This window comes from Acanthaster planci, linkage group LG07, assembly GCF_054643075.1.
Source record: "Acanthaster planci isolate LZ-2023a linkage group LG07, COTS_SCS, whole genome shotgun sequence".
Taxonomy (NCBI): Eukaryota; Metazoa; Echinodermata; class Asteroidea; order Valvatida; family Acanthasteridae; genus Acanthaster; species Acanthaster planci.
The window spans coordinates 621,528-645,355 of record NC_141783.1 but is presented as its reverse complement, the minus strand read 5'-3'; the positions used below and the strand labels follow the sequence as shown (position 1 = coordinate 645,355).

The window sequence follows — 23,828 nt, the reverse complement described above, 5'->3', positions numbered from 1 at the left end:
CCATAGCACTTACAAGTATCGGCACCGGCGTGGCGCGGGCGACCCTGTCATGCGGTGGAGTGGTGCAGTTTAGCATGTTGCCAGCATAATTGGTTCATTATAAAGCAAGCATTTGAAAAGAGTTAGGTGGGCATTTATTTTTTTGGAATTTGCAGAAATTTTTCTTTACTTTTTAAGCCATTCTTAGAGGGCAATTTTGCAAGTTCCGTTTCAAGTGGATTCTGTTTCAAAGTGTTGATTCCGTGAATTCCATCCGTTTTCCGCGATCCCGGAAAATCATTGGCTTTACCAAACCTCCAAGGTTGCTGTATTTATTAATTGGCCCACGCTTCATGGTAACATAAACCGATTCAGTCCACCACTCTTCTAAAAATGTCACCGGAATGATTCCGTCCGCTGACCTCTTGTGAGGATTTTGAGAATCTCTTAAGAGGAGGCACCAGTAGATAGGGGAGGGGCTCAGTTGACACGCTACCTCAGCTGAACGGAGGATGCAATCCCCTGATAAATCTTGGCTGTAATGATCAATCTCAGTTCACAAGTCTCTGTGTTTGTCAGATTGATGAGAGTGGTTTTTGACTCTTCTGTGCTAGGCATGGGGACAATCTGTAATATGGGAGCCGAGATAGGGGCCACCACGTCCGTCTTCCCCTTCAACAATCGTATGGTGGACTACCTCAAGGCTACCAACAGAGAAGGTATGTGTTGTATTTATGGGTTCTTTCTACCCAGTAAATGGGACAAAAGGAACGGACTCACCAAACATTGGTTTAGCTTTTCATGGGGGCTGCCATCTTTTTTCTTTATTCACCCTGCAGTCACTGTTTTAATATAAAACGTGTAGTTGGTGCCTGGGTACACATCAGTATGTACCATCAACTAGAGATCTCCATCGGACAGTCGAAAATCTGACAGAAGACCCACCTGTATTCAGTCAATTAAGGATTTAGCAAACTACTTTCATTTGTGCCATGTCTGCCAGACGTGTTCAAAATTGGGTTCTGCCTGCTGACCAAACTGTTGTAGAGCACCGAAGTGATTACGTCATACGCACAGTTATGTGTGTAAAAGGCATCAAGGCGAGAATCAGCATGTGAGCCAATATGCGCACATACTCCATTGATTTGCACTTTACTTCCTGGTTTGAAATGACATCACACTTGGGCCACTCTGTAGCACGACACCTAAACGTATTCAAGATTGTCTTGGGCGTACAGTCTAATGTTGAATCCATAGACCATAATGATCGTTGTCAATTTCAAAGCTCCTTTTCATGTTTCTGGTCTCCGTAATCAGCATACAACACGTACGTTTGGCTCCAACGCTGTATAACAGGTCTGTGTGCATGAACGCACTTTAAACAGGGATGAACTGTAATCAGTCGATACAATGAAGTAATGGAAAGGCTTCTTGATGTGGCAGAATTATGAAATTGGGAGCTGAATTCTGTACATGTTTGATGATTACGACTCTGACGTATCACAGTTTTATTTAATTAACCCTCCTATGCTGGTCACTCTTTGGGTCATTTGGTAAACACCTCAAAGAAGCACAGCTGTGTTGTGTTGTGCACTGCACCAACAGTCCCTCACAGGAATATCAGATTGCACTTTTGTGCCGCCCAACAACTGTGCTTCACTGTTTCATGTGCATCATTGTGCAGTAAACCAAATGCAGTGAAGAGGACTGCACAAAAGACCTTTGGTCATTTTGTGCTGGCAACCTACTGTGTACACACTGAACCTGTGCTTGTTTGAGTTCCATATAGAAACTACATGCTCACCAGTGACTTGGGCATTTGTGCACATTTGTGCTGTAAAACCAAAGGAGGGTTAAAGTGTCTGTCTTCTACACGGCATGAATAAAGTTACACCTTCTCTTTTGATGTAAAATTTTGGAATGTGTGATATTGAGACCAGAAGTTATTTACACGTGTATTTGTTATTGTGCTGAATACTGCTTGGAGGTTAAAACAGATCTATGAATATGAGGCTGAGATATGAAACAAGGACCATTATAGATTTTGTTTATTTAGCAAATTAATGTAGAAAGAGTTAGTGTTTGGAATGTTTGCGCTGGATCATGTATTGTTTGTGTTTTGTATGTTGATGTCCTCAGAGATCGCATCCCTTGCTGGGGAATACAGACACATTTTGACAGCTGACGAGGGAGCTGAATACGATGAGGTGATTGAAATCAACTTGAATGAGGTAAGAGAGACAGAATAGACCTAAGAGAGGAAGTCAAATCAAGGTAGTAAACCAGTCTCATCCACACATAGAGCCATTAGTCTTTGAGATTAATGAATCAAACAGTGATAGTTTCAGCCATTTGTCGTTGAGATCAATGAATCAAACTGCGATAGTTTCAGCCATTAGTCGTTGAGATTAATGAATCAAACTGCGATAGTTTGAGCCATTAGTCGTTGAGATTAATGAATCAAACTGCGATAGTTTCAGCCATTGGTCGTTGAGATTAATGAATCAAACTGCGACAGTTTCAGCCATTAGTCGTTGAGATTAATGAATCAAACAGTGATAGTTTCAGCAATTTGTCGTTGAGATCAATGAATCAAACTGCGACAGTTTCAGCCATTAGTCGTTGAGATTAAGGAATCAAACTGCGATTTTTTCAGCCATTAGTCGTTGAGATTAATGAATCAAACTGCGATAGTTTCCGCCATTAGTCTTTGAGATTAATGAATCAAACTGCGATAGTTTCAGCCATTAGTCGTTGAGATTAATGAATCAAACTGCAATAGTTTCAGCCATTAGTCGTTGAGATTAATGAATCAAACAGTGATAGTTTCAGCAATTTGTCGTTGAGATCAATGAATCAAACTGCGACAGTTTCAGCCATTAGTCGTTGAGATTAAGGAATCAAACTGCGATTTTTTCAGCCATTAGTCGTTGAGATTAATGAATCAAACTGCGATAGTTTCCGCCATTAGTCTTTGAGATTAATGAATCAAACTGCAATAGTTTCAGCCATTAGTCGTTGAGATTAATGAATCAAACTGCAATAGTTTCAGCCATTAGTCGTTGAGATTAATGAATCAAACTGCGACAGTTTCAGCCATTAGTCGTTGAGATTAAGGAATCAAACTGCGATTTTTTTCAGGCATTAGTCGTTGAGATTAATGAATCAAACTGCAATAGTTTCCGCCATTAGTCTTTGAGATTAATGAATCAAACTGCGATAGTTTCAGCCATTAGTCGTTGAGATTAATGAATCAAACTGCGATAGTTTCAGCCATTAGTCGTTGAGATTAATGAATCAAACTGCGATAGTTTCAGCCATTAGTCGTTGAGATTAATGAATCAAACTGCGATAGTTTCAGCCATTAGTCGTTGAGATTAAGGAATCAAACTGCGATTTTTTCAGCCATTAGTCGTTGAGATTAATGAATCAAACTGTGATTTTTTCAGCCATTAGTCGTTGAGATTAATGAATCAAACTGCGATAGTTTCAGCCATTAGTCGTTGAGATTAATGAATCAAACTGCGACAGTTTCAGCCATTAGTCGTTGAGATTAAGGAATCAAACTGCGATTTTTTCAGCCATTAGTCGTTGAGATTAATGAATCAAACTGCGATAGTTTCCGCCATTAGTCTTTGAGATTAATGAATCAAACTGCGGTAGTTTCAGCCATTAGTCGTTGAGATTAATGAATCAAACTGCGGTAGTTTCAGCCATTAGTCGTTGAGATTAATGAATCAAACTGTGATAGTTTCAGCATTAGTCGTTGAGATTAAGGAATCAAACTGCGATTTTTTCAGCCATTAGTCGTTGAGATTAATGAATCAAACTGCGATAGTTTCAGCCATTAGTCGTTGAGATTAATGAATCAAACTGCGATAGTTTCCGCCATTAGTCTTTGAGATTAATGAATCAAACTGCGGTAGTTTCAGCCATTAGTCGTTGAGATTAATGAATCAAACTGCGATAGTTTCAGCATTAGTCGTTGAGATTAATGAATCAAACTGTGATAGTTTCAGCATTAGTCGTTGAGATTAATGAATCAAACTGCGATAGTTTCAGCCATTAGTCGTTGAGATTAATGAATCAAACTGCGATAGTTTCAGCTATTAGTCGTTGAGATTAATGAATCAAACTGCGATAGTTTCAGCTATTAGTCGTTGAGATTAATGAATCAAACTGCGATAGTTTCAGCCATTAGTCGTTGAGATTAATGAATCAAACTGCGATAGTTTCAGCCATTAGTCGTTGAGATTAAGGAATCAAACTGCGATTTTTTCAGCCATTAGTCGTTGAGATTAATGAATCAAACTGCGATAGTTTCCGCCATTAGTCGTTGAGATTAATGAATCAAACTGCGATAGTTTCAGCCATTAGTCGTTGAGATTAATGAATCAAACCGCGATAGTTTCATCCATTAGGCGTTGAGATTAATGAATCAAACCGCGATAGTTTCAGCCATTAGGCTTTGAGATTAATGAATCAAACCGCGATAGTTTCAGCCATTAGTCGTTGAGATTAATGAATCAAACCGCGATAGTTTCAGCCATTAGGCGTTGAGATTAATGAATCAAACCGCGATAGTTTCAGCCATTAGTCGTTGAGATTAATGAATCAAACTGCGATAGTTTCAGATTCTAGTAATACTCCCAAACTTCATCTTCCCTCTGAGAAATTACTGAAAAAAGCAAAGATTGTAGAAAGAAGTTGCTGAGATGAAGAAAACTCACTTGCTTCCAACTCATCACAATCCTTCTTGACAACAGCAACATATTTATTGACTCATGCCATGCAAGGTTTGTCTTGGAAGTGACAAAGTTTTGGATAACAGAACCAGTAAACTTGAACTGTATTGGTGTCATGGAACCTGCTTGCTACAGACTTAGTACCATGTTCAATTCACTGATGGAGAATTTCTGTATTGAATAATGTTTTTCAGTACTAACGAGAATGCTAACCAGTCATTGTCTTATCTCTGTAGCTGGAGCCTCATGTCAATGGCCCATTCACACCAGATCTGGCTCATCCAATCTCATGCCTAGGAAAGAATGCTGCCGAGAAGGACTGGCCAATGGAGGTCAAAGTTGGTGAGTGATCCAGAATTCATGCAGGTCACAGCATTTGTATAGTTTGCAGTTGTATGGGTTGAGCTCTGTCACTCAAGAAAAATATCCCTTCTGTAGAATGAATAACCTCATAAAAGTCTTTATAAATGATGTCCTTCGTCCGTCCTGCGGTGTAGAGGGAGTTTGTTTGCGTTTAGCAATGTGGATTATAATGATACTTATGGCCAGTGTAATATGGTCTACTGTGCGAATGTCCATGGTTAAAGAGCACCTCTAAGGAAAACATGTTTTCTCTGATTTTATCTGTTCACATAAATATGGCAGCATCCAGATCGAATGCAGCGTCATTTGTCTTCAGAACTCAACTATAACAAGCTCAAAAGTTTTTTTTCTGTTCATGCCGAGATGCGAATTCTGAATGTGGATTGCGTCATTCTGAGAAAAAAGAGAAAATGAGGGGAACCCTCGCCCTGTGTTTGTAGTGGCTAAACCCTTGTGCGTGCCAATCAATGGCTACATGCACAGGACGAGGGTTACCCTCGTTTTCTCTGTTTTCTCAGCATGACGCAGTCCACATTCAGAATACGCATCTTGGCATGAACAGAAAAAACCTTTTTAACTTGTTACAGTTGAGCTCTGAAGACAAATGACGCTGCATTCGATTTGGATACTTCTGTATTTAATTAAACTGATAAAATCAGAGAAAACGTGTTTTCCTTGGAGGTGTTCTTTAAACTACCTGCAGAAAATCAATCAGGGTCTTCCAGAAGCTTCAAAAAATTTGCAGACAGCAGGAGGTCGTTGATTAAAGGCATTTGTACCTGTTTGTGTGCCTGGGGTGTATGTCTTGTAACATTGCAACTGTTCTCAGTAAACTCGCCATAATCAGAACGTCTCAACTGTCTGTTTGACTGCATGGAATAAAACAATTGTTGACTGCAGTGGTCAGAGGTTTCTGAAAACAAAATCTTCTCATTTCTATGAAAAAAATTGAAAGGTAAAGAAAACGATGTCATGAAAAGTAGTGTTTTGAAGATGTTCGGAGCACGAAACTGTTTTTGTTGTTTTTTATCTGTGTGAGTTTTGTCGCTTACTTTGATTTCTCTGTAGGTCTGATTGGGAGCTGCACAAACAGCAGTTATGAGGATATGAGTCGGTCGGCTAGCATTGCCAAGCAAGCGTTAAGCAAAGGCCTGAAATTTCAGTGAGTCTCTCTGAACTTGCGTTCTTAAATTCAGCAGCCTCTGAGCAACATTGAGAAACCTTGTGCTGCCAAAAACCACTTGCGAAACACTCAAAAAGAGAGTCTTGTTTGGACTGAGTTTTTTTGCAATTCAAATTGATGTAATGAGATACAAATCAAAGATTTGTGCTTAATGGTCGAGTTCGGGTGGCCTGTTTTTGATATGGGTTTCTTGTTTTGTGCTGGGGCAATGGAAACACGACCCAAGAACACTGTTCTCGGAACATGGTAACACACCACCTCCTTGTCAGGGTTGTACAGAACACACAGAAAAACTCGTGAGATTTTGATTTTTGAAGAGCTGCAAAAAGTAGAGAGATGGCTTACAAAGCCAGAGACAATGGGAAGTTTGGCAAAATTAACATAAATAATTTTCCATAACACTGAAATGAATGTTCCCATTTAGATATAGCGAATTCTGCCTACTTATCCAAGCATTAACCCTCGAAGAACGTAACGGACGCCACCACTTTTCTTGTAGCACCACTACCAGCGATAATCGGTTTTAAGTTCCCGGCATTTGAGCAGCCGACACTCACGAACAACAAATTGAGCTGTTTGTGAACATATGAGAACAAGCCACCCGAACTCAGCCTATGTTTGCTTTGATAATCATGTATAGGACATAGCAACAGATATGCTGGTGTAAGATGTAACACTGGATTAATGAGATATTTGTGTTAGAATAAATACATGGATTATTTTGGGTTTGACAGCACGCACTTGTACATGTCAACAGTCCAGACTTTTGCATGTGTTTCTTATCTGCCTTGAGCAGAAGCACCCCCTCGTTGGTTGAAAAGAGCCATGTTGGTAGGGAGTGTTCAGTTTATTTATACAGTAGCGATGTGACTGCAGCACTTGTATTTCGTACTCGTTCGTGAAGCAGCAAAGTGCAGTTCCCACCAAAGGGGCATCCGTTGCTAGGAAAATTGCGCCCTCTCTGAGCCCCGCTCGGGGCTCATATAGAACATAATTCTGCCCAGCCTTAATGTACAAACAGTGGCTTGCCAGTACAAAATGACACAGGCTCATTCGTGCTGTCCTTATCACTGCATTGCGTTTAGTGCTCAATCATTCCCAAAGCACAGATGTTGGACAGGGCAAACAATAACCTGATATCCCTGTGAGCTTTTGTTCATTGCAGTATGAATCTTTTTGCTGCCGACCAACTGGCCCAAAGCGTGACCCCCACGTAGGAATCTAACCTTGACACTTTGACTGATTGCTGTTTTAGGTCCAAGTTTACGGTGACTCCTGGCTCGGAGCAGATCCGTGCGACCATAGAGAGAGACGGCCAGGCTGCCGTGTTCAGAGACAGTGGCGCATTGGTGCTGGCAAATGCATGTGGTCCTTGCATTGGTCAGTGGGACAGGTTAGTGTGTTCAACTGTCACAATAAGCCATTTTCTAGTTAAATTTGAATAAAATCTGGTACACTGAGTTATTTGATTGCACACAAACGTAACAATTTTAATTCCCCAGACTAAAGACGCTGTTGCTATATACCTCGTGATTCGGGGCAAGCTTTTGCATAGCTACCACCATCTCTGGAATGGACTGATTCCTTTGTACCCTTCTTATCCATTGAGAACAGTGTATTGGTGCAAGGCATCTCTTATGTAACTAAGCAAAAGCTTGCCCCGAATCACGAGGTATATACAGTAGTTTTGGTATGGAGAATTGAAATTGTTATGTTCACGTGAATTTAAAGAACTCATAGTATCAGATTTTATTCGAAGATCAGTCGCAAAAGGCTCATTAACTTGGTTTGTATATCTTTTAACCAGTAAAATGAAAGTTTATGTCAGAAAACAATGTTGAAAAGAATGAATTTGAAGTTGATGTTGTCAATGTATGGCACCTTCTCACTCGTTTGGTTATTTGTTCAAACAGTCAATCATTTCTCTTTTTCAGGCAAGATGTGAAAAAAGGCGAGAAGAACACCATTGTCAGTTCCTACAACAGAAATTTCACCGGTCGTAACGATGCCAACCCAGCTACCCATGCGTTTGTAGCTTCACCAGAGGTAGGTTTTAGATGTGGTTAAAGTGCCCATCCACGTGACTCGCACAAGTCAGGATCCCTGTAGCCATGGAAGAGCCTTGAAAGAAAGTTGTTTAGGAAAAGAAAGTCATGGAAAAGTCCAGAAAAATTTCACAATAGGATGCCCTGGAATCCAGCTGTCGGGAAAAAAGTCATGGAAAAGTTACGGAAATCAAGATCATGCAAGGGTTATGTTGATGGGCCACTCTTGGTGTGATAATGGAGCCATGATAAGTTACAAGCTATCCCTGTCAGTCTGTCATTGTGTCCACAGCAGTCTTCCAGTTCATAAGTCCACACAATTTTCCCCTGCAAAATGGCGTTAAATGCTATCAAAATGGTCATAGTGTAGTCCTGAAATTCGGTTTACAGATGTTTTCGGTAAATTCCTGACAAGTCCATGTCTTCCACTGAGGTATACCATTTTGCCAAATGGATCCATCTAATTTTTTTTATGAAATAGCGGTAACCGTTGCGAATTTGTTCATCCTTTGTAGATTACGACAGCCATCGCCCTCGCAGGGCGTCTTGACTTCAATCCCATGACTGATGACTTGGTCGGAACCAATGGTGAGAAGTTTAAGCTGAACAGTCCGTATGGAGATGAACTGCCTGGCAAGGTAGAGTATATCCAATGGCTCCATTCAGTCAGTCGATGTCATGCTCATATGTACCTGAGACAGTTTACCCATTCATATAGACATACAACATAATGGCAGTGCGATGGGACAAGATCCGTCAAGCCCCCATAGGGAAGTGCACATTTGAACAAAGAGCGATGTCATGTTTTAAGTCTGTTGAAGTCAGATGCAAAACTGTGGTCCAGTCTGTTATCATTGGCAAGCTCCAGTCTGGTTTGAATCCTTCTGGTGGTGTCCATTTATGTGTAGCACGTTTCTCTACCGAAGGACTCTCAATTGACTGTATTACCCCAGCCCACCAGGCTCAAGGACATTTCTCAAGCTATCTCAGCTCCCTGGGGAGTACTCAGTTTGACTAGAGCCCTTTCAGGCATAAACAGCCAAACCCACAAGAACCATCACTATTTCTATTCCTGGGTGGAGAGAGGCAAACATGGGCTAAGTGACTTGCCCAAGGTTGCAGCATGTAACTAGTTGCTGGATTCGAACCCCTGACCCTGTGACGAGGAGCTCCAAACCCAGATTGAAGCATCAATAAACAGTCATGAATTACCCTGCTTTTCATGTGTGTTCTTGAAGGGATTTGACGCAGGCGAGGAAACCTATCAAGCACCTGCCGACAGCAAGGTGGACGTCGACGTTGACCCCAGCAGCAAGCGCCTGCAACTCCTCAGTCCGTTTGAGAAGTGGAACGGCAAAGACTTGGAAGGCATGGCAGTACTCATCAAGGTGAGAATCAAAGACCAACACTTATCTTTACTTTCCTTGCTATATAATGACTGAGAATATTTCTATTTTCCCCCTGGATTGGTTGCCAGTCTGTCACATGTTGCTCCCCAGCCAATGACGGTACTGCTCCTGAGCAGAGAGAGGCAGCTAGGGGTTAAGTGCCTTGCCCAAGGACACAACCTGTCACCCGCAGTTGGATTCAAAGCCTTAACCCTCGGGCCATGAGTCCCAAACTTTAACCACGACACCTAACTCATCTCTTTGATCGATCGTCTCCACAGTCATGCTTGTCCATGAGTTTGATATTCTTATTGCAGAAAATGATATTCATAAGTTCTCGTTTTTGACCAACAGGTCAAAGGCAAGTGCACAACAGACCACATCAGTGCAGCTGGACCTTGGCTCAAGTACCGAGGTCATCTAGACAACATCTCCAACAATCTCCTCATTGGGTAAGTCTTGAGGAAAACTGCAATTTTCTGAGTTTGCAAACCACCAAAATGAGTGATCTTGAGGTCTTTAAACCAGAAATCAATCTTTTGGATTACCTGATTTTTAATCTGAAAAGTGGCAATTACGACTAGTTTTGTTGACAAAAAGGTTCCTTCAATTCTAAGTGAAACCAAAGAATACCAAGATAGGAATTGATGCACCATATTTATTTTTGTTGGAACACGAATGTTCTTATTTTGTTTTTGACACAAGATTGGATTCTAAATCAGTATTATTCACTGTGTTGAGCATAGTGCTACCAACATTGAGAACAATGAACTGAACAAAGTCAAGAACAAGTTGAGTGGAGAATATGGGCCGGTCCCCGACACAGCGAGACATTACAAGGTAAGCATTCATGCTAAGCAAGATGCTAGTACTCTGCAAGAAGTCTGTGATTTGCTGAATTGTGTCTAGTGTTGGCAATAAACAAGAGCATGAGGTTTTTATTACTTGTTTGTGTAGTTTTTTTAACAAAAATTCCTACTGTTTTCCAAATCAGACGTTAAGAATTGGAAAATCCTTATTGTGGTATTTATTTTAGTATTTTGGAACTTAAAACTCAAGCTAGCCAGTTTGATAAGCTCTTACGTTATGATCACTTCAATACATTTGATAAATGGTTGATAGTAGTTGTTTGCTGCTGAATTAAAAACTCATTTCTCATCCCCATTAATGAAAGAACGGAATACTTGCAACTATTGTCAATCATAGTTTTCGGACTCTTGTTCGAAATAAATTATTGGGAATTCTTCTGCTGTTACGAAGGAGGGATAGTTTTGTGACCTTTGCGACAATATGTTCCTTGTCTAGCTCGTTACTTTGGTAGCATTCTGCTTTGATCGCTTACATCCCTTACTAATGGTAGAAAGCGTTAACGTATTGTCATTGGATAGAAAAGTTTCATTCCCACCATTTGTAGTTCCTCCATGCTGCCTGACAGAAAGGAATATGATGTTTGCTGTCTGCATCTTCTAAGTTTTCACACAAATTAATTTATTGACATTTTTTTTTACGCTTGAAAGAACAATCTTTGCAAATCATTCATGCCAAAGAGTTTGTCTTGTGTTTACACAGAAAACTTGTAAGGGTCAGGGAAGGTTGCAAAACCATGTTAAGCTGACTAACGCTTGTTTGTTGCAGGAAAAGAGGCTGAGCTGGGTGGTGGTTGGAGATGACAACTATGGTGAAGGTAGCAGTCGGGAACACGCTGCCTTGGAGCCTAGACATCTGGGTGGCAGAGCCATCATTGTCAAGAGCTTTGCAAGGATCCATGGTATGTATCTAATAGCTACTCCTGGACTGAGATATAAAAGAAAGAAAAATTCATCTAGCAGAGGGAGAAATTTCCAAGTCACTGAACCTGTCATTGGCATACTTTCAAATTACTTTCTTGTAATCGACCACTAACACATGTGATGTAATATGCTGTTGGTCCTGCATTACTGTTTGGAAAGTAAAAAAAGTTACAGAGTTAAAGGCTATTGGTAGGAATCACATTCCAGATGGTATCTGGCTGTGTTGGATGTTAGTATTGCTGAACGCTATTGGTAGGAATCACGTTGCCGATGGTAACTGGCTGTGTTGGATGTTAGTATTGGTCATGGTGGGAGTGTCTATTATGCCATCTTGGAAATATCCGTTCTGATTTGTCAAACAACCAAAAATGTGTTGAGTCTGATGTGTTTGGGGACTTACCATAAAGTCCATGTGATCTTCCTTTATAATAACATGCTGGTCTCATGCAAGTAATGTGTTCTTTGATGACTACTGTATTTTTATACAAAACTTCACATGCTTCAACAATTGGTACCTTCTTTTAACTTCTCTGAGAAGTTGTCTGGTTTCCTGACTCTTTTTATTTGTGCAGAAACCAATCTGAAAAAGCAGGGCTTGCTGCCGCTGACCTTTGCCAACCCTGCTGATTATGACAAGGTCCAGCCAGACGATGAAGTGAGCCTCCTGGGAGTAACCAGTCTAGCACCAGGATCGGTGAGTTTGTGTGCTTTACTGATCAAATTTCCTAAGCCTTAGGTGGCAGGGTGTTGTCCATGAGTTTTGGGTGGCAGGGAGTTGTCCATGAGTTATGGGTGGCAGGGAGTTGTCCATGAGTTATGGATGGCAGGGAGTTGTCCATGAGTGTTGGGTGGGAGGGAGTTGTCCATGAATTATGGGTGGCAGGGAGTTGTCCATGAGTGTTGGGTGGGAGGGAGTTGTCGATGAGTTTTGGGTGGCAGGGAGTTGTCCATGAGTTTTGGGTGGCAGGGAGTTGTCGATGAGTTTTGGGTGGCAGGGAGTTGTCCATGAATTATGGGTGGCAGGGAGCTGTCAATGAGTTTTGGGTGGCAGGGAGTTGTCCATGAGTTATGGGTGGCAGGGAGCTGTCAATGAGTTTTGGGTGGCAGGGAGTTGTCCATGAGTTATGGGTGGCAGGGAGCTGTCAATGAGTTATGGGTGGCAGGGAGTTGTCCATGAGTTTTGGGCTAACAAAATCTACAACACAAGTTTTTGTAACCTTTAAAAAGTCGCGTTTTTGGGGACCATCTCTCACCCAGCTGTTGCATGCCTGATTATTTTTAACCTAGCATATGCAGGTAAAAAGCCCTCTTTATCAGTACAGATTTGAAGTTGCAATTCCGTGTGACATAGGGCTATGATGTTATGGTCATTTGAATTTCATGGCTTCACACATATGGACCTGTGTGCATTGAGCACATCGACAGAAAGAGCATGGAGTTCTGGTTGCCCTGTCTCCAGAAAAATATGCTTGCTATTGTCACAAAATTGGTGTCAAAGTGACCACAAGATGTTGAAAACGTCAAAAATGAAAAACACGCCTTTGAAATTTGGACGTAGTGATAAATACTTCGTCCATGAAATATCTGTTTCACTCTTAAACAGAGCACTTTAAAAATCAGTGGTATTGCAAATTTCCAAACATTTCCAAATTATTGAAAATCATCCTGTCACTTGTCTTTTCTCTTATTTGTAACTGCCAAATTTGACATAGCGATAGAGTGTTCTGTGTTTAGTTTTCTGTTAAAAGATTCTTCGATTTTTTGTTGTCAAATCCTGTACAGCAAGTGACGTGTCGGTTGGTGCACAGCGACGGGAGCCAGGAAGAATTCCCACTGAATCACAGTATGAACGAGGGACAGATAGAATGGTTCAAAGCAGGCAGTGCGCTCAACAGGATGCGCATGTTATTGGAATCAAGCTCATAAGGAAGCCAGACACCAACATTTCTAGAATGCACGGTCACAAGCTAGCCCTCTGGACAGGTCATCATAATTTAATCTATACGGTTTTGTAATAAATTTGTTTTTAAATAACATGCTCTTCACTAAGGTGAGTTTTGAAATTATACATTTGCCAACAGAAAGAAATTTATTGATTGAATATTGCCGAAAATGTTTTCTGATGAGTCACGACTTGATACTCTGAACTTGTAAAAAAAAGAAATACGTAGAAATTTATTGAACACTTGTTTTCAAATGACTACTGAATGGGCAGATGTTTGTTGAATGTACAATGCGTCATCTACATTACTCCTTGTGATAGCTTTTTTTTTCCCGTCTGGATTGCAGTGATCTCTAATTTGGAGACCCACACATTAGTTTTCACATTTGCGTTCAAATTTGCAAATTTATGCTTCATTGCCATTACATGAAATAACGTTCTGTGTGAATATGTGAAGTCTACTGCAACCGATAGGTTAGGACAATCCAAATCCTACCTGACATTTGCTGTGTGGTTGGTTTAGTGCCCATAGTCCAACCTGTCAATAGGCTCTGTTAGCTCAAACGAGTGTGGCTTAAAAACTGCTCGACTATTAAACAAGGCATACAGAGCAACATATCACCATGGCTAAATACCTTGCTTTTTTTTACTCCCAGGAAGGGCACGTAATCTCCAATGCAGTTGAGCTTGATTTGCGTGAGCCACAGTTTGGTTTTTTTTCTTTCTGATTGAAAAGAAATTCCATTTTAAGTACATGTATGTATTAGTTACTGACATGACCCTTTTCACGATTTGATATCCGTTTTGCTCTTTATGTTGACTATTTCAAATTCGAAAAGTTTCGTACAGCTTGGAAGGTCAGTTCTCCTTGGCTTTCCTGTCACGCACTGGCAGTTTATGAAATTAAAATGAGGGATTGATTTCTGTACGACTTATGATGGAGCTAGATCTTTTCAGATTAAAAACCAATCAAAGCTTTGTTGTTTATATATCGCAACATCTAGTGCTAGAAATATTCAGAAATGGTGAATTTTGAAAACACGGAATGTTGATTGTGGAGACCATTTGGATACTAACAAAAGGAATGTTTAATGTGATTACCAGAGACTACAGTGGCTGATGAGAGTCACTGTCCCCATGGAATGAAGATCCCTTGTTTTCTGTACAATTTCTTCCACAATCCTTTGCAGTCCACCATCTTTGATATTGGGCTGTCTTCATATGGTAGTTTTGTGGCTATGACTTCTGTTTTGTGCCATTAGTGTGTCACAGTGGAAAGCCATAGGCACAGTCGGACATCAAAGGTGGCATATCAAACTTGATTGTGTGATGAAATGTCTATCAATGCAAACTGTGTATGGTAACAGTATTATGTAATGCTTTTTTTCATCCAATTGTTACATATGTAAAAAACTACTCCAAAGGTTGTCACTTTTCCTCCACTTATTAAAAAGTGAAATATGAATTCACCTTGGCTAAAGTTGCACTTTATGTTTAGCACAAATCGCTATTTTAAGCTCACGTGTTCTAGCAATATTAAAGTTGCACCCACTGCGTGAAATGTGAGAGAAATTGGTGTAAATACTAGACGGAGCAACCTAACTTGGTCATCTCATTGGTAGTGGTAAGCCACTGCTTACTTGGTTTCTATTCCTTCTTGTCAGAAAATATAAAACAAGTCATCAGGAGGGGACGTAGAACATTTCACATTTACATATTTCAAATTAAACAATTTAATAGCCAACAAAAGTGCAATCACACTTTGAAAGTGTTTATTTCCCTTGTTTCATTGTACGTTTAAAGGGACAAGAAACCAACATCATTGGTCGTATCTGCCACGCACTAATAAATATCTCTCACGCTCAGGTTTTAAAACACAGAGGTATACAAGTGATGCTACACGGTACATGTTAGTTGTAAAGGCAGAGTGTATGTACATGTAACTTCTGTTTTATTCTGTGGTTACCTCACACAAAATACTTCCTAAAGACTGATTGAATAAATATGCTAGAGAAACATTTTGGTTTATAAGGGATGCATGATATACTTTGTGTTAACAGTTATAAACTCTGAATACAGTTGAACCTTGCCAGTAGGAGGACCTTTAGCCTTTGCTGATGACCTTGTTATAACAGGAACGTTATATTAGAAATGAAATCAGTGGAATCAAAGGATTGAAACTTAAAAGTTTCCTTGTTACAAGCAGAGTCTTGTATTAACGGCACTCTTATTAACGAGGTTCGGCTGTATTTTCAAATTGCACAATTTGTCCTAAGCTATTCTTAGCATAGACTCGTCAATCTTGAAAAGGACAGTTTCTACCCTCTGCATCTACAGTGCATGTTCTCATTGTCGCTAGATTCAACTGGATTTGATGAATTTGTTGATGGCTCGGTAGCACCGGCAAGAATTCTGTGTAACAATTAACTAAAGTGGTATTTGATCATAATGCTGTTAGCCTGGAAAATGTCTTGCATTACAAATGCTCACATGAGCTTAGGAATAAAAAACCAAAAAAAAAAAAACCCGAATGTCAACATGCATGCGTAAATGCAGCCATTTTGAGGTAAGTTGCCATTTCCATAACTTTAAAGCCCTGTGCAAAATTTCCATAGACTTCTGAATTCTCCCAAATGGAATATCCAACCAATGACACATATGAATATACATGCTTGTATATAGCACTTGGACCAAATATAACATTCTATTTCTAGTGTGGTTTGATATTTTAGTGTAATAATTTGAATGATGCATTACCATCAACACAGGTTAGAACCTTGCATTTGATTGGAGATAAAGTATTTGGAATGATTAGAGTTGCCTGGTAAACTGTCCTGAGAAAGTACTGAGAAGAGAGATTTAGTAGCAATCTAAGAATTTGCTGTTATTTTCTTCAGTGCCAGCAAGAATATCTTGAATTAATGAGAGTGGCTTCTCTCCATTAATGTGTCCTGTTCTCGTTTTCTCTTTCAGCAGGTCCACCAGATTCATCTCTCGGAGTTCAACCTGTGTTTCCTCCGTGAATTCGGCCAGGCTTGAATCATTCAGTCCGCTCACGGCCATCTCTGTTTGAAGGCATTTGTACAAGTCCAGAAGCATCTGACATGCCCGTCTAGCCACGGTTGGATCTTCATCCTCTAAGACTGCCGCAAGTCTGCCAATCAACGCTTCCTCTTTGAGGACGTGCACAAAATTAACCAGCGATGTAGCTGGGTCATCAGGAATTCTGGTAACTTCACACAAGTCGTTTTTGTGAGACTTGGGTAAGTCCCGTTGAGAATTTTGTATCCTTCTGTTCATGTCGGGGGGTGTGGTGTCATTTCTTGTAGGCAAGTACATTTCAAGTAGAGTTTGCCAGAATATCAAAGCCCCGTGCTTTACTTCCCAATCCCGATCAAACATGGCAGATGAGATGGCACACCGTATCTGTGAAGCCATGGACAGTTTCTCGTGCATGTTACGCGGGCCAGCATGTACATCTGCCAGAGTGTCAACATTGCTTGCTTGCTTTCTGGTGCGTAACTTGTCAGAGGAGTCTTGGCACTGAACACGGAGGCCTGTCTGTAACCATGGAAACACACTCAGCCATTTTGTAAATGCATTCACTGTGGCTCGGCGCATAAATGATCCTTGGCTATCATCGAGAATGAAGTTGACAAACTCTCCGACCAATGAACACTGGAAGCAAAGGAAGACATTTACAGAGGTTGAGAAAATAGGATTTTGTAGGATTAACACCGTCTCCTTCACAATGCTCGTAATCAGATGTGGATACAAGATCACCCAAACTACCTTTTGGACGGGAAAGCCGATAAGACGTCATCAATTTGTTTAATTTAAAAGTTCAAACATCCTACTTTCATCTGAGCACTGCAGTTTGCAGGAAGTTAATTGACATGGACTGAGCTTTGCCCAATGAAGGGATACAGCTGTTGTCATGCACCACTTAACAAGTCGAGAATTTGGAATCCCGTTATTTTGTTGGTAAATAGACTGGTCTTGGAAATTCTTGAGAGGAGAAGTGTACATCACTGCATGAGGTGGCACCTGTTAGGAAACTTACTTCTGCATTTGTCGACAGATTTTAGGTTCACTGCTCGAATTGGATGTAAATTTAATTCACCTTAATGACATAAAGTCTTTTACTTTGTTTGGTTTTTCTGTTTTTTGGGGGGTGACGGTTTTGTCACGGTGAAATTGAAGTCTTGAATCACTTCGACCCACCTCTGTCTTTCCAGTCTGCTGCAACAAATCCAACCAGAGTTCTTGCTGTCTGGAGATGTCAACCAATGCACTCATTGCTGTGGCATTCACAAAGCTTTCCCCATCATGAATGCAATCCACGATATGCACATGGAATTTGTAATACTTGAACCAATCACAAAATGCATCTGGGAAAATACGTCAATGTTCAAATCAGTACAGATTAGACAAAGCGACAGTTTATGAGCACTTTGGTTTGAAATTGCAATGGAAGAAACCGAAGATGTAATTTTGGTGGGCAAAAGGAGCCCAATTTATGGAACTGTCCTCATGAACATTTCTGCCATCATTTCAGGCAGGTTCAAGATTACATTATCTTCATCAACCTCTGGAAGATTGTATCAATGAAATAATGTTAGCAGCTTTTACAGAATGGTATAACATTGAGTTAACATGAGGAGTCTGAGAGGTTATGTCGTTATGTATTCTGTTAATGGGAATAGATACGTGATTCTGGTATCATAATTTCACTGCATTTGGATTTACTTGTGAGATTGAAAAGGGTTCATGATATTAAAATTTGTGCCTGGCATGCAACTCGGGCATTTGGACATAGCAAATCTGTGTGTTTTTTTTTTTTTAACTCAAATACGATGAACGCATTCTTGAGTAGCACTTTTACCAGTTTGAGAGTTTAGCAGACTTTGGAGGAAACAGATCGCCGAATCTCGGATGGCCCACTGAGGGTCGCACAGTCTCTTAGTCATGGTTTCACCCACGACTATCATCGGATCTGTGTGCTTCAGCTCTGAGGCATACGCAGGCAACAACCGAGCAAGAACATCAAGGCATTTGGTGATGATCTAAAAGGAAAAATATCAGGCCCCACTTCTTGACATCTGCTATGTATCCTCTGTTAAATTGTTATTATTGGTTAATCAGTAAACCAGTCTGTTTTTTCAACTGCTTACACAAAGACTTTATTTGACATATTCTCATTTTAGTTTAAATCTACCCAGGAAATGGTCATCTTCTCTGTAATTTGCCATTTTTTACGAGAAAGCTTAGCCACTCACAGTCGCATTAGATTCAGGGTTTTTCAAAACCTCCACTAGCTGAAGAAACAAGGTCATCAAGGTGGATTCAGCTAATCTGATGTTCCCTAAATAGAAAAAAAAGGTATAGTCAAATAGGTCACTATTCAAAACATTTTGAGGACAGGTAAATGTACATTTATGGCTGCCTGTTTCCCTTGAAGTTAACTGTTTGTGTCCAACAAGAACATCAGCTTTCTGACATGTCGGAAGAAAATTCCCCGTCATCGGGTTCCTCTGATTACGAAACGTGAGGGTGGTATTTCACAGGTCATTTGGTCCATACGGCAAAATAATGTGCTTTCTTACTGTATTGGATTGGATAAAAAGTTAGTGGAATTCCCAAGTACATTTGAATGCTTACATGATATACTCAACCTCAACCATCCGTTTGTTGAAGATCTAAATACTCCACATATCTTAGGTTTGTTCTGTTAACACGTTTGAGAACAAAATACAGCCATACTGGCCAGATTTGTGGTTTCAAAATATGACTCACTGCCGACCGTTGAGGCAATTGTTGCCACTGCTAAACTTAACACAGCTTTTGTAACCTTGACTGATGCGAGTAAATGACACCTCAAGGAATTGTGGACACGATGCGACCTTTGACCTAGGGTCAAACTCAGAATGTAGGATGCACGATCCATCAAGTCGGTATGCTGGCTGATAACAGCGTACAAACCCTGCAGAAACCAAATATAAAAAGAGGAAAACTGAAAGACGGTAACGGAATGCATAAGAGTATCCAAACATCCTAAAGATTGGACCATACTAAACCTGACAGATGTTTCTTGAAAAATACAAAAAAAGAATGCATAAGAGTATCCGAACATCCTAAAGATTGGACCATACTAAACCTGACAGATGTTTCTTGAAAAATACAAAAAAAATCCGAGTCAGTAACGTTCGCTTTATCAGTTCATGACTTACTGTTATAAGGCATGATGACATGAAGCCATGTAAATGGTTATTGATGTGAGATTGAGGTTATTGAGATAGGGATGTCATTTCTGATATGCATCTCTCTTTTTGACATTGAAGGCTGTTTCAAGGTTACAAGCAAGCTTGTACTAACCAAACCACAAAAGATACAAATCTATGCCACACTTATGAATATGTATTTCTAAGTGAAGATAGATTCATGCATGGTGATTCCTAAATTTTCCACAACTTTAATTTAAAGTAATCTAGCGCTGAAGTCAGTGTTGGCCCTCTTGGAGCATGGCAGGCACAATAGGAAGGTGCTATTTGAAGGCGGTAAATTTGGAATATACACATATGATACTCCCTAAACCAAATAGCGCCCCCTACTGTGTCTGCCATACCCCAATAGGATAATTCCTATTTTTGGTTAGCATTCCATGAGTTTGTTAGGATTTACCTTATCAACCATTCTTTCTAATGCAGACAAACAATGACACAGTATTGTTATGCAACGGCATTTATGTCCAGACATATCCTGAAGCAGATGGTCTTTAGAGGTGTTGAATGCTGAAGGTAATTCCGCTATAGTTTGACGCTCAGGAAGCAGGCAGTCAATTGGAAGCATTACAAGTCTCAATAGCGATCCAAAGTCATCACTTTGCAGTTGTAAAATGGAGTCGTTTCTGTGAAAAAAAAGTAAGTAGGGTGCAATCTCTATCAATGAAAGAAACATCGCAACTAGCTTATCTTTCCCAAACTTGACATAGAGTTGGTAGTCCAAAGTTACTGCACTTTTACCAAGAATTGATTTTTAAAAATGGCCAATTGAGCCATACATGTTTCTACAAGAAACACTTGTCTCAAAGGATGTCTTTAATTAGTACATGTATTTAAAATACCCACTGCTTGAAATGACACATAACTTAAAGCATTATCATAATTGACACAAAACTTAATGCGACAATTGCCGACTTGCCTTCTCAACTTGGACAACTGAGTGGTACTGAAAACATTTGATGCCAGATGAATGGCAGCTACAAACTGATGAATATTCATGAGCTGAAACGGTAGACCAATCACAACAGCCAGAAGTTCACTCTCTGGATCGAGCATTTGCAGGAATGACGACACAAAGTCCACTGCCGCACTGCACATGTCTGATGATATGTGGGACCTAGACAGAAGATCTGAGATGATAGATATTATCGACATGTCCGCTAAGATTGAGTGAGCCACGGTTGGCTTTGATTCAACAAGTTTGGTTAAGACTCCCAAAGTTGCAGTCCCAAGTTTCATTCGGCAGTTAGTTGTACCCAACTGTTGTGGCTGTAGCGATGGAACTGGTGCCAAGATTTCTGTCATTTTCTGTAGACACGTCTTCAGCTGGTCGCGGCAATTACAACTTTGCTTCTTGATTGGATGTGCCTTACTCAAGTCAAGCCTACTTCTCTTCTGTGGAGATTCTATGTGTTCTTCGGTCTCATCCAGAGGCAAAGTAGCTCGCCGATCGGTCACATCCGTGCAGTCGCGCTGACTGGTCATTTCATCTTTGCTGTACAAAGCCTGGTCTTGGGTTGTGCATGTGGTCACCCGGTTTACTCCAGCACAAGAAGTGTGCATTGTTGTAATCAAGTCCACAAGGAATTGTTGCAAGGCAGAAACCACAAACAAACAGTTGTCTTCGAGGGAACTTACAGCAATGTCCACAAAATCTGACAAATATGAAACACAAAAACCAAATGTTATTAATTTGATGACATTTGACGCTTACCAACCCCTGTCAGAAATGTGTGAAATGGGTTTTTGCCGCAAGGTTTGGATTGTTTTTGGACAAGAAACTGATCATGTTTTCTTGTTCTCACTGTTGATGAAATTTACAGTTATTGAGAAATGTCGATTTTCAGACAGGTTTAAATTTCTCCTCTTCACAGATGTCACTTGGTACATTGCACTTTCAATATGCAGGTGAAAATTGACAAGCCTGCAGAACACTGCATCATTGACCAGTGAATATTCAAACTTAAATCACAGCATTCTTAAACTAAAAACCTACTGTGCCTTAGTTACTCAGCACAAAATGAATACCAATCGGTGTTTCTAGGAAATTATTGCCCACTTTTCCTTGTTTTTAAATAAGTGATCTTTGTCACATCTATCCATACATGTGCTCAGCGTGAGAAATATCCATGACAAAATCTTTCTTTTCTCACCTAATCTCTGAGTGATTTCCGATGGGCACCCACTGCCAATCAGTGCTCCCGCTGAGGCAAACCAGGCATTTCGTATCGAAGCTTTTTGCCAATCCGCTGATTTGTAAGCACTCACGAGAAGCTGCTCAATTACGTCACTCATCACAGAAACATACTTGAGGTGCAGGACGTTACTGCTCTCATGTGCATCAATGTCAAATCTTGGGCCGTCTTCTTCTGAATAGTCATTGGGCAGCTGAGTCATGGCTGAGTGTCTATTCAGTGAGTTCAGTAAAACAGCAGACAGTCTCAAGGCAAAGACGCGGCCGGCGAGGTTGCATTTTGGGTCCAGTGATTGATAGAGAAATCTAATGACGCCAGTCTTCTTATCTAAAATCATCTGTAAGGCTGCTATCAATAATAAACAAATACATGCATACAATACATTGGAACTTTATAGCTTGCCGAGTTTGCTTTTGCGCTTACTTCATTTTGAAAGATTCAGTACTTTTGCAAAGTGTCTTTATAATTCAGATCACTGTAAAATTCATGCACTGAAATGAGCAAAGCTGTTTTGAGTTTTTCCGTTTGAGTCTGTTTAATCACAACCAAACGGCAAACGCATTTTGCAAACTCCACTTGGGACAGGGTTCCATACATAGACACCACCTGATACCCTGTGCACAAACTCTATGCGACTGGTCTGAAAAATACCGAGTACCCTCTAGGTAAACAGTTCATTTTTTCCCTGCTAAATTTGACTTTTTATGACATGTTATTGCCAGGATCACCTTCTGATAGCTGCAAAGGGGAAAAATTAGTGATGTCCGTATATGGAACTCTGTTGTTATGTGGTATCTCAGACTTCACTTCCCTGTTTCAAATCAATTGTCCACAATCATGAAAACTGTGAATTAGAGAAGATTTGGGTGATCATCTCATGGCAGGAAGGTCAGCAGATCATCCACCAGACATGGACCGATCGTACAGCTATCAAGCAGGATTGGATTGACAGACACACCCAACAAGATCAATTTGTTGTAACAAAACATGTTCGGATATGGTCATCATCAGGCAGGCATGTCATGGAGATGACATTGTTCTGCCCCAACTGTAGCATAAGTCCCAACTATAGTTGGGACAGTCCCAACTGTAATGCTGCAGTTGGGCTGGCCCAACTATTGTAAGACCAATGTCTGTGGGAAATGTCTCAACATTACCCAAGTCAATGTGTCTCACACTTGACACAATTCATCTAAAATGTGGCACTTCATCTGTTCATCTAGCCCTATGACCAATGACATGACATTTGTAAACAATATGACTTTGGCACATGCTGGGCACATCATGCACACAGGACCTCTCTACTGTAGTTGGGCCGGCCCAACTGTAGCACTCTAGTTGGGACTGATGCTATAGTTGGGGCGTAACAATTATGGTTGAGTTTATTCTTACAAACTTCATACAAATACCTGGCGAGTTGGCCAGCTCTGTCATCCAGGATAAAAGCTTCTCCAGGCAAGTGTCATCGATGACCTTTTTGGAAGGGTCCAGAAGCACCCTCCACACTTCTGGCAGCGAATTCAGTGCGTCACTACCGGCATCATTTGTGTCGTTACGCCTACGCCGCGTACTGCCGTCTCGAGGCAACTGTAACGTGGATTCTGCCATTGCACTGAGCTGCATCAACACCGCAAACTACCCCTTAAGCTGTAGGTCTAATAGAAAGTAGGTATGTTCAATTCATAAAACATTACTCTTAATATACCCTACATAGATTCAGTTTCACTTACTTCACAGAATCCAGTCCACCTCATCAGCTCAACACATACTGTATGTCACTTGTTCTGTAGGTAAGCTTGTGTCTTATCCAGTTGGTGCGTTCGATTAGCTTACGCGGGATGAGCTTGTGTACTGTGTCAAATATTAAACAGCCAGCGGAGACGAGATTAAACTTACTGATCAAAGCTACTCGAACGT

At 40.5% G+C, this 23,828-nt stretch overlaps 2 protein-coding genes across 5 annotated transcripts in view; one reads left to right on the top strand and one right to left on the bottom strand.

Annotated features, from left to right (window-relative positions):
• aco2 (aconitase 2) overlaps nt 1-15,453 on the top strand; it is a 23,975-nt gene extending 8,522 nt beyond the window's left edge. The window contains exons 10-22 of the mRNA XM_087139254.1: nt 594-698; nt 2,119-2,210; nt 4,961-5,066; nt 6,156-6,249; nt 7,526-7,663; nt 8,205-8,316; nt 8,831-8,953; nt 9,554-9,703; nt 10,058-10,155; nt 10,450-10,543; nt 11,339-11,471; nt 12,066-12,187; nt 13,276-15,453. Of these exons, the coding sequence (XP_086995380.1) occupies nt 594-698; nt 2,119-2,210; nt 4,961-5,066; nt 6,156-6,249; nt 7,526-7,663; nt 8,205-8,316; nt 8,831-8,953; nt 9,554-9,703; nt 10,058-10,155; nt 10,450-10,543; nt 11,339-11,471; nt 12,066-12,187; nt 13,276-13,419 (1,511 nt within the window). The 3' untranslated portion in view covers nt 13,420-15,453. The remainder of the gene's footprint in view (nt 1-593; nt 699-2,118; nt 2,211-4,960; nt 5,067-6,155; nt 6,250-7,525; nt 7,664-8,204; nt 8,317-8,830; nt 8,954-9,553; nt 9,704-10,057; nt 10,156-10,449; nt 10,544-11,338; nt 11,472-12,065; nt 12,188-13,275) is intronic.
• On the bottom strand, nt 15,145-23,828 carry LOC110986133 (integrator complex assembly factor BRAT1-like). 4 transcript variants are annotated; one of them, XM_087139251.1, is made up of 10 exons: nt 23,808-23,828; nt 23,321-23,566; nt 21,870-22,259; nt 20,636-21,371; nt 20,117-20,342; nt 19,232-19,418; nt 18,715-18,800; nt 18,321-18,501; nt 17,660-17,826; nt 15,145-17,113 (listed from the first exon to the last, which is right to left on the bottom strand). In XM_087139251.1, the coding sequence occupies exons 2-10, from the start codon at nt 23,532-23,534 to the stop codon at nt 16,295-16,297; spliced, it is 3,006 nt and encodes a 1,001-aa protein (XP_086995377.1). In that variant the 5' UTR covers nt 23,535-23,566; nt 23,808-23,828; the 3' UTR covers nt 15,145-16,294. The 4 variants fall into 4 exon arrangements, with proteins under 4 accessions (XP_086995377.1, XP_022103474.2, XP_022103475.2 ...); XM_022247782.2 differs by lacking the exon at nt 23,808-23,828 and adding an exon at nt 23,642-23,798; XM_022247783.2 differs by lacking the exon at nt 23,808-23,828 and adding an exon at nt 23,642-23,798 and having other exon boundaries at nt 23,321-23,558.

Excerpts from the sequence above, each read along its gene's own strand:
- LOC110986133 (XM_087139251.1), bottom strand. The coding sequence starts at position 23,534 with ATGCAGCTCAGTGCAATGGCAGAATCCACGTTACAGTTGCCTCGAGAC. Across the intron at positions 18,502-18,714 it reads ACCCTGAATCTAATGCGACT|ATCATCACCAAATGCCTTGA; the intron begins GTGAGTGGCTAA and ends TTTTCCTTTTAG. Across the intron at positions 17,114-17,659 it reads AGCAGACTGGAAAGACAGAG|TGTTCATTGGTCGGAGAGTT; the intron begins GTGGGTCGAAGT and ends CTTTGCTTCCAG.